Source organism: Cupressus sempervirens, chromosome 2 (genome assembly GCF_028749045.1).
Source record: "Cupressus sempervirens isolate cs-2001-9-10 chromosome 2, ASM2874904v1, whole genome shotgun sequence".
In the NCBI taxonomy this organism is placed as follows: Eukaryota; Viridiplantae; Streptophyta; class Pinopsida; order Cupressales; family Cupressaceae; genus Cupressus; species Cupressus sempervirens.
In genome coordinates, this window is record NC_143119.1 from 349,085,290 (window position 1) to 349,095,275 (window position 9,986).

At 34.4% G+C, this 9,986-nt stretch overlaps 1 protein-coding gene across 2 annotated transcripts in view; it reads right to left on the minus strand.

Annotated features, from left to right (window-relative positions):
- LOC149572572 (uncharacterized) overlaps positions 1-6,036 on the minus strand; it is a 6,087-nt gene extending 51 nt beyond the window's left edge. Inside the window, exons 1-7 of one of the 2 annotated variants that reach the window (XM_089811739.1) lie at positions 5,452-6,036; positions 5,186-5,367; positions 3,525-3,607; positions 3,036-3,299; positions 2,569-2,704; positions 2,260-2,461; positions 1-404 (exon numbers count right to left, since the gene is read on the minus strand). The exon at positions 1-404 is cut by the window's left edge and continues 51 nt beyond it. In XM_089811739.1, the coding sequence (XP_089667865.1) occupies positions 2,260-2,461; positions 2,569-2,704; positions 3,036-3,299; positions 3,525-3,607; positions 5,186-5,367; positions 5,452-5,898 (1,314 nt within the window). In that variant the 5' untranslated portion in view covers positions 5,899-6,036 and the 3' untranslated portion in view covers positions 1-404. Of the gene's footprint in view, positions 405-2,136; positions 2,462-2,568; positions 2,705-3,035; positions 3,300-3,524; positions 3,608-5,185; positions 5,368-5,451 lie in introns of those variants that run through there. The other variant, XM_089811730.1, reaches the window with a different exon arrangement.
- Between the last annotated feature and the right edge of the window lie 3,950 nt (positions 6,037-9,986).

The window sequence follows — 9,986 nt, forward strand, 5'->3', positions numbered from 1 at the left end:
ACCAGAGTATCAATACGAATATACATAAGGAGGCCAAGCCTCACCTAGAAGAGAAAGTATCAGCTGAACATACAAAGCAACAAAAGGAGGAAAAGCAAAACTATCTAGCTGAGAAGATCATAGTGATTGTCAACCCAGGCAGTCCAGCCTAAGGGACCTTCCATCCAAACTATACTTTTATGCCCTTGAATCTGCACCAACATAAATAACTCTTCTCTTCTGGCATTCTCTTTTTCTCTAATATCTTTGTTCAATCTATTGCAAGCTTGCTCAAAAACATGCAGATCATCCAAAGTACTATGCCACTGGTACCCACGCTTAAGCTCAAGGTAGTAAAGAGCAGCATGCCCATCACGAAAGAACCTCCTCATTTTGTCCCGTTCAATCATCATAGTAGTCTGCACCTGCAAGAAGATTTTAAAGTAAGTGAGTTTTCAAAAAAACTCAGTAAGATCCCTATGCTTACCTTGATACCTTTCCTCGTTCCTGCACTTCCAAATCTACCAGAGAATGTTAGACGACAATATATTCCAAAATAAATTGGTATCTTTAGGAAGACTATTAATATGAACAAAAATAATATCAAAAATATTAACATTAATCGGATAAACAATGCCAAACATTTTCCATATTTCTTTAGCAAAAATACAATCAAGAAGGATATGTCTACCAGTTTCAGGAACTCTACACAAGTTACAAATATCAGAATTAACAAAATCTCTCCTTATAGGTAGCTTGTCCAACAAAACTAACCATTTGAAACATCTAATCTTGGGTTCCACGGGATTCTTCCACAAGATATCAAAATACTTTTTCAAAGCATCAGCATCATAAGAAGAGTACCAAACAGCATTAATATGATTGATAATATCAATATTACAATCAATGATTTTATAAATATTCTTAGCTTTGAGCAGAGTAGTAATGATACCACCAGGCCATTTGCACTTCAGGAACCTGAGAGAATCAGTGTGACAAACAGTGGGAAGACCAACAGAAGCTTGCACAATCATGTTATAAGTTCTTCTATGGGAATCCGGGATAGCATATTTATCCTTAAGAACATCCCAAGGCATAATTTGATCATACTCAAAGAGATCCATAAATTGTTTAATACCTTTATTAAACAATAATTTTTAATATGAAATATATATAAAATATGAAACACATAAGACTTATATCAAACTCATAAAACTTATCAAATAATTTTTTAGTTATAATAGTTACATATTATAAATTTAAAAATATTTTTATGTTAGAAACTATTATTTGATATATGTAGTTTGAATGATAATTATTTTTAATCTTAATAATTTAATTTAAAGAGAATAAGTCAATTCTAACATTACACTTGTATTATATTTTTTTTTAGAAATTATTATTCTTCATATGTTTTAATATGTATGAAATTTTTTTTTTAAAATCTTAAACCAATATTGATTAAATTCAATTCAATTAACATAATTAAATTTTCGTTCTTAAACTATTATATCTTACCTCAACTCACTATTTTCTAACTATTAAATTTTTAATTTTAAGGGCCCATTTGGCTACGGGAATAGGAATAGCTATTCTGGAATAGAAAATGGGGGTACATATTCCTATTCTATATTTGGTTCAGCCAATATTTGATGAGGAATTCGCGGACCCAAAAATTTATGTTTTTTAAAATAAATAAAACTGGAATAGGAATACGTATTCCAATTCCACCTATTTGGGTGGAATTGAAAAACCTCATTTTTGGGCCAAAATTGGAATACGTGTTCCTATTTTATTTTGTATTCCAATTCCGATTTGGTACAAAGAATTCAAAATTTTAAGAATTTACATATGCCTATTCCGCTTGTATTCCCATTGCCAAACGGACCCTAACCTATTATTATAACTTCCTGCAAATACAAGCCACTACATGAAAGTTGTTAATGAATGAATTAATGATGTTTATTCATTATTTTTTCTGCTTATTTTTAAAATTAAAGAACAATTTATACTAATTAAAAATGAATAAATATAAATTAATTTTAAAATAAAAGTTATCAAACCTTTTTTTTAAAATAACAATTTTTGATTTCACAAATTAATAGGCGAGGGCTATAAAAAAAAGTAGTTCCCTATGGACATGAACTAATAACAAACTTATTATAAGAAACAACAAAAAAGTCTTTTTTAATAAGAATGTTGATACCATTATATGGATACCAATCTTTTATCAAATGAAGATGACCTTCCCCATAAATATTGGCAACTTTAGAAACATACTCATTTGAAATAGGTGGAGTCAGGGTCACCCTCCTGCTTGTTGGGATATGAATGAACCCATTTCATATATTCCCCACCCATTCTCATTCTTTCTTCCATTGTCAAATTCTTAAACCCCTCAGGTTCAAATTTAGGAAGCCTTGTGGAATACGCTGCATACTGCTGCATCTTTTTCATCCTCGGAATTCTCAGCTCCTCAAACCTGTTAAACTCCCTTTGTCAAAAGCTGCGAATAGAATTTTCTTACACATTTAAAGACTTAATCAACACCAGATGCATGAAATATTATCTTTGCCTCTGATAAATTACCTTTTGACAGCATCTCTAATGCTTTCCTCTGTGAAAGATGGCTGACTTGCAAGTTGAAGAAGAAGAGAGAGTTGATGGGCATCTTCAACTGCAGTTCTGGCGCCTTGTCCTGGCCCGACATACTGAGCATGTGCAGCTGAATGAATCCACCATTGCCAACAATTAAACAATCAATTCCTTCAACACTATATCTAACCACAAAAAACTTCCCCTGCTTGAAGAAGTTTGTCTGCGAGGTGGAATCAAGCTTAGCTAGAAATGTAAGGAGCAAGCCAACCACTAAAATGGGTTGAACGACTAATTCATTGAAATTTTCCAATCTTAATTTATTCCTTGATATTTAAGAATGGCATTAATTCATAATTTACATTGAAGCAAGCAAACATGTTTGACGCCATTATTATTCATATGGATATAAGAGTTCAAAGAAGAATAAGTTAAAAGTGAAAGGGGAAAACAATAAATACCATCACCAATGAGGAGGACGTGACCATCTGCATCACTCCATTTATCAAGGGGTATCCTGTCCATGATCTTTCTTTCTGATATAATGTCCTCACTGGTCAGATCAATGGCTTCTCTAAGACTGTCCCAGCCTTCAAGGCCATCCAGTTGTTTAAGAGCACGAGCTTTACAACCGGGGATGCCAATGCCACCTCTTCCTCCTACCAATGAATTTGCCAAATCCTCCGATTCATCTCTCCTACGGAGAATCCACAGAGTGTAATCCCCTGTAATCATTCATTAATTCTGAAATGTTGTTGGCCGTGTAAATCTACTAAAACTTCTATTTCCCTTGTATATATGAATTGTATGTTCAAACTCACTACTAAAAGTCATGTCATTACAATCTAGGAGTATGAAAAAACAGTCCCATTTTGGGCTCTTATAAAAAACTAATGGAGAAATTTACAATCCCAAATCCGAAATCAGAAGAGAAGTGGGTTTCTTGGTACCTGCATCGGCTATAATGCTGTGGACCTGCATATTCTCCTCTGATCGCACAATAACTTCTCCTCGTCTTATGCCGTGATAAACTCTGCTAATTAGAAAATAGATCCTATACTCAGTTTTATTTCTGCTGAAGGAGAAGATTACTAGTTGTACTGTTCAAACAATCAATAATCATAGGATGTCTTATGAAAAGTCATGAAAACACTCTCAATGTGACCAAATGTCTTATACTTCAATTTTACCGGAAGGGTGAATTAGATAAGTATATAAACCAGAAATAATCATAGGATGCCTTATGAAAAGTCATGAAAACACTCTCAATGTGACCCAGTGTCTTATACTTCAATTTTAGCAGAAGGGTGAACTAGATAAGTATATAAACCAGAAATAATCATAGGATGCCCCACGAAAAGTCATGAAAACACTCTCAATGTGACCCAGTGTCTTATACTTCAATTTTAGCGGAAGGGTGAATTAGATAAGTATATAAACCAGAATACGCACAAGACATTAATGGATTTTTAAAATATATTAATCATATATGAATATAAGTAAAATAATTGAAAGAATGTAATCTTCCAAGTTATAAAAGTAGTAAGTCAGGTGATATTATATTTGAGCATCAATGAAATATGATTTAATATATAATTATTATAAATTTAATCTGGTATAATTTGAAAAGTAAATTTAATAGTATTATTTAAAATCTTTGAGCAGGTGAAATTGGCTAATGCTCAAAAAGTAGTAAGTCAGGTGATATTATATTTGAGCATCAATGAAATATGATTTAATATATAATTATTATAAATTTAATCTGGAATAATTTGAAAAGTAAATTTAATAGTATTATTTAAAATCTTTGAGCAGGTGAAATTGGCTAATGCTCAAAATTGTCTTATTATCTTAAAAAATTATTTGATTCTTTTTTTTTTTTTTTTTAAATGCGCCTGGTAAACTTTTTAACGTGACCGGTAGTGCTAGCGCGACACGCCCACCAGTACCACCAATGCTTTCACCTGGAGCTATGAACCAGTGAGGCCACAAACGGGGGACCTCATCCCCATGAGATTTGAACCTGGATGGCAAGGATAACAACGCAACAACTTAACCATCACAACATGCCACTATTGGCAAATTATTTGATTCTTATAGTCATTTAAATTTTTTAATTCTTTTGAAAAAAGGGGGAAAAAACTTTATTTATTTTTATATCTGTATTGTTGATTCCATGAGCTGCTTCAAATTTAGAAATTTAAATTTTAAGTATAACTAAATTGTACCTTTAAAATATTTCTAAAAAAAACCTTCAGCTCAACACCAGTGCACTCAACAAATAATCATTCAGAATGTATAAAATTCTCTATGTTCAGCAACAAATGATCTACCTTTGAAGCACAATAATAAAATTCAACGTTACAAGATAAAGCCTTCCAAATTCATTTAATATTGTAGGGTTATAATATTTATGACAAATTTTTAAGTCCTTTTCTGAAAAACAGTAACCTCAATTACACTATTTCGAAAATTGTAGATTTGAGTAGACGAGGGCTGAAATTTGTCTTATTATCTTTAAAAGAGTCATTTAAACTTCTAAATTCTTATTAAACATAAACACAAGAAATGAACCCACTGGTTCAATTTCATAGCTAACTCTAAAGCTTACTTGAGATGTGGATTGTACAGCAGTGCATTCCAGTCCACCATATTGAGATACCTTGGGGGATCCCCAACCATCTGTTTTCTCACAGCAGACCAGATCCCATCTGCTCCAATCAGAAGCCTAGTCCAGATGACCTTGACCCTATCCAAGCCATCTCCGCATCTAAAATAGGCCTCAACGCCACCCTGCAGTTGCAAAAAGAAAATTGGTTATCAGGCATTTTTGGCCCTTAGACAATGAACAGAGCTAAAAAGGCCAGAGACAGGGACCTTAGAAGGGCGGTAACCTATGATCTTATGCGAAAACACAATCCTGTTGTTATGAAGCAAACTTGCCAAGGTTTCCTGTACAGATTTCCATCTAACAGTGATATATTCCTTGGGCGGCATGTTTGTTACCCTGGGCGGATCTTCCTTCCCATTTCTTAACAAATTGACTATGATTGAATCTGTGTGAGTGCCCGCCTGGGAGATGATGGAGCTCAAGCCGGGCATAATCCCATCAAGGGCAGCGACGCCATTGGGGCCGATGCCAATTGCAGTGGCCGTATCAGTCTTGAAATATGGGTGACACTCGAAGACATGGGCTTCAATATCTCTGTGTTGAAGGGCAAGGGCAAGAGCCAAACCTGCCAATCCCCCTCCTGCAATTACAATGTCCAAGTCTGGTCCTCTCTCTGACACTTCCATTTCATCGAGGTCCAAAGTAGAGGACATTGTTTTAGCCCCCGCCTTCAGTGAAATCAGATACTAGAAGTTGTTCTTTCATCGAGATATCGATGAACGGTGAGTGAGTGGTTGGGTTCTCATGAGGATGCACATGAGGACAAAGATGATTTAATAGTTTACAGCGTCTATTTGATCTTTAATCTTGCAGCTAAAAAGAGATATTTGCCTGTACAGACTTTTCCTTACATTCCGGAGATTGGTGTGGACAAGATTCTCTCTTCAATCACATTTACTCAAAGAGATAACATTAAACAGATGGAGGGTGGTTTCGAATAGCTGATGTGGGAAACGGATCGGCTAACGACATCGCATGCATCTTAGCCGCTCATTTGCCTGCCCGTTTCTACGAGTGATATGTACTTTTGTCAATGCAAAAATTTTGTCCCTTGGCTTGGCGTCGCCGCTTTCCCTGTCTCGAGGCTGGACTGCGGACAATACGTACGTATTTGCAAACGTCACGAGAATATTTGTTTTTGTGATATTTCTCTCTTAATTTAATTATATAGTTAAAGTCAAATTCATTGATCTATGTTTAATAGTAATGATTCAAACAAATTCATTTTTCATAAGAATAAATGGAACAATTAGCACTCTTTGGATCTACATTATATTCACATAATGAAGTCTAGAAGATCACCTATCCCAATACTATTTTTAGAAGAGCGCAATTATCACAAGTTCTCAGATTAGTTTTCCTTTTTCATTCTCTTTGTTAGTTAAGTTAAAAATTAATAAATATAATATAATAATATAAAAAGATAAGTGTTAATAATATAATAAATACTCACATGTGTTAATGTTGCAATATTGGATTGTTTCTAATATTGAACTGATTCTTTCCTTTTTTTTCCTGTAGTTGTTTCCTTTCTTGTAGCTTTATGTATTTGGCACACAACTATATTTGTACCTATACAGTTTTATGTAAATACATGAATGAAAAATATTTGTCTTGATTTCTGATTTTCAAGTTGGTATCAGAGTTTTGAAGCTTGAATCATTTGTATCCCTTCATTGAACCATGGCTGATTTAGATTCGGAAGTATATGAGAGCAAATCTGCTCCCATTATTATTCAATCCGAAGGTTCATCATTCAAGGCAGGGATTGCACTTGATGAAACAAACTATGATTTGTGGTCTCAAATCATGGAGATGCATATTGCTGAGAAGGAGAAACTCTCTTTCATTTGTGGTAACTCACAGCCACATATTGAGAAGGATGATGGGTATAAGAAGTGATATGCAAGCAATCAAAAGGTCAAAAGATGGTTGTTGATATTTATGACCCCAAAAATTATGAACACACTGCTCAAGATATTTGGAAAGCTCTTTCTAAGGCTTTTTATTGTTGGAAATCTGATTGAAAAACTCATTGTTGAAGATCAAAGAGAGAGATTGTTGCAATAAAAGAAGACTGTTGTTAAAAGAATGTTTTCAATCATTGTTTTGTCATTGATGTCAAACCTGCTACTTGTAGGGATGATATTTTCTTATAAGATCCAAGTATTATCACTTAGTTGATTGATAAAGAGGATTTGATAAACAAGATGTAACAAGAGCACCTAAGGGAAAGGTTGAGTTATGATGTTGTAATGAAGTGCAAGGATCAGTTAAGACAATGGTTAAATGATGTATTGATAACATACTCACAAATATAGAGGTTGGTCACACTTAGAAACATTACAGGAAGAAGTTGTAACAAGGTGATATGCAAAGCTTAAACTAAGATCATTAGTGGGTGTCAAGCAAGTTAGTTGAAGTCGAGCAAATTCTCAGTTGGAGCCAAGTAACAGAAAATTCTAGTGTGTGCCAAGTGATCTTTGTGTGCTAAAATGTTGTCACACTTCTATGAATCATTACATGTAAGAAAACTCAAAAATGAGCCCTCACAAATCGATCCATAGCTCTCTACTCATAGAGTGCAAGGGTTTGCAATGGAGACCCTCTGTTTGACCTATTTTTGTGCCCATGCAAGTACACCATGAGATGAGAGATTTAAAGAGGAAAAGCAAGAATGCTAGTCTCCATGATCTTCAAATATGCATGAAAGCAAGATCTAATCTATGAAAGCAAAATCTAATCTATAAATGCAAGATCTAAGCTAAAATTCCATGATGGGTGCAAGAGAGAAAAAGACAAGAAAATAGAAGTTCTCCACAAAAAGCTTTTGTATTCAAACTCCTTCAAAAATTGGTCTTCAAACCTGTAGCATAACGATAGCATAATCATGGGTGTCTAACATGAGGAGAGGGCTCTCCCTTATAAAGGAAATTATGGAGGTGAGAGGCTTCTCACAACCAATATGGGATAATAGAGCTTGATCCATGTGAGACAAAATTCCACCAATGAGAAAAGAGGAGTGGTTGAGAAGAAAGTGGTGATCCATGTGAGACAAGATTCCACCAATTAGAAAAGAGGAGTGGTTGAGGAGAAAGTGGAAAGATAAATCCCACTTAGATCACATTTATAAGTGTAGAGAAATTAAATTAAAAGAATTTATTTTATTTCCTTTTTTCATCAAAAGAGATATTGAAGTGGGATTTTTATTTAATCAAAAGGGAGCAAGTTCTTTTTAATTAAATAGAAGATATTTAATTAAATTAAAAGAGAGGTTTTTCTCTTAATTAATTAAATGTGGATGAACTATTTAATTAAAAGAGAAGTTTTCTTTTAATTAAATGGGGATTTTATTTTATTTAATTAAAAGAGAAGATTTTCTTTTAATAAAATAAGACTTGGAATAAAATGATCAATCTTAGAAATGAAATAAATCAAATTTGATCAAGGAAATTGATTTGAATTGATTTAATAAAATATTACAAACCATTGATTCAAAAAATTTGATAAATTGATAAATTGAATAATGGGGGCCCATAGTCTAGGCGACCATTTTTGGGTGCATACAATCTTCAGGTGTCGAGTGAAGATCAAGTGTCGAGCATCAAAAAAAATTTAGTTGGTGCCGAGTGATCTTCAAGTGCCGAGCATCAAGAAAAACGTAGTTGATGCCGAGTAACACAGTATGTGCCGAGTACCAGTATTTCAATAGTGTCGAGCTGCTGCATTATTTCAAATGACGAAGATTCGCCAAATCTAAGCTGACAAAGTGGTTGTCTTGAATTTTGTGAATGATTTGGAAGATAAGGATGATGAGCTGGTGGCACAGAATCTTATGTAAACCATTTTTGGGCAAATTCTAAAGGTTTATTCAAGAAGTTTCTAGAGGAAACAAAATATGGGTTCCTGAAGAGCCAAATCTGCGAAGTGGTTGGAAGGGTGTCAAGGAGGAGACATCTAGAGAAGGAAGAGCATAGAGGCTCTGCTTCTATGAGTGGTCATGAAGAGATGATTGCACTGGTACATTGAGCATAAAAGACTCAAGGAGACTAAGCTTGAAAGGAGAACAAGCTGTCAAAATTGCAGAGATTGAAGGTCAGGCAAGGGTATGAGCAGAGAAGTGATCTGAGATTTGCAAGATAAGTTCTATGTTGTTGTTCCTGAAGAGCCAAATCTGATATTGTTGTTCCTGAAGAGCCAAATCTGCGAAGTGGTTGGAAGGGTGTCAAGGAGGAGACATCTAGAGAAGGAAGAGCATAGAGGCTCTGCTTCTATGAGTGGTCATGAAGAGATGATTGCACTGGTACATTGAGCATAAAAGACTCAAGGAGACTAAGCTTGAAAGGAGAACAAGCTGTCAAAATTGCAGAGATTGAAGGTCAGGCAAGGGTATGAGCAGAGAAGTGATCTGAGATTTGCAAGATAAGTTCTATGTTGTAGTCAGGTCAAGATTTTTTAATACTCTCTAGCAATTGTATTAGATCTAGAAATCGTATGGACTTAGGTTGGTTTAATAGCCATTTGTAAATCCTTTAACAAGTTGGCATTCCAAGTGAATGTTCTAAAGTCCTCTAACCAGGCCCACTTCTAACAAGGTAGTTAAATCCTCTAACAAGGTCATATTTAACAATGTGTTGTAAGCCTTTAATAGGTCAAGCCTTTCACAGGATATCACTTCAGAAGAGTGAAAATTGAGTAGCATGTTTCTAGTGCTTTTTCCCAAATTGGGTTTCCATGTAAA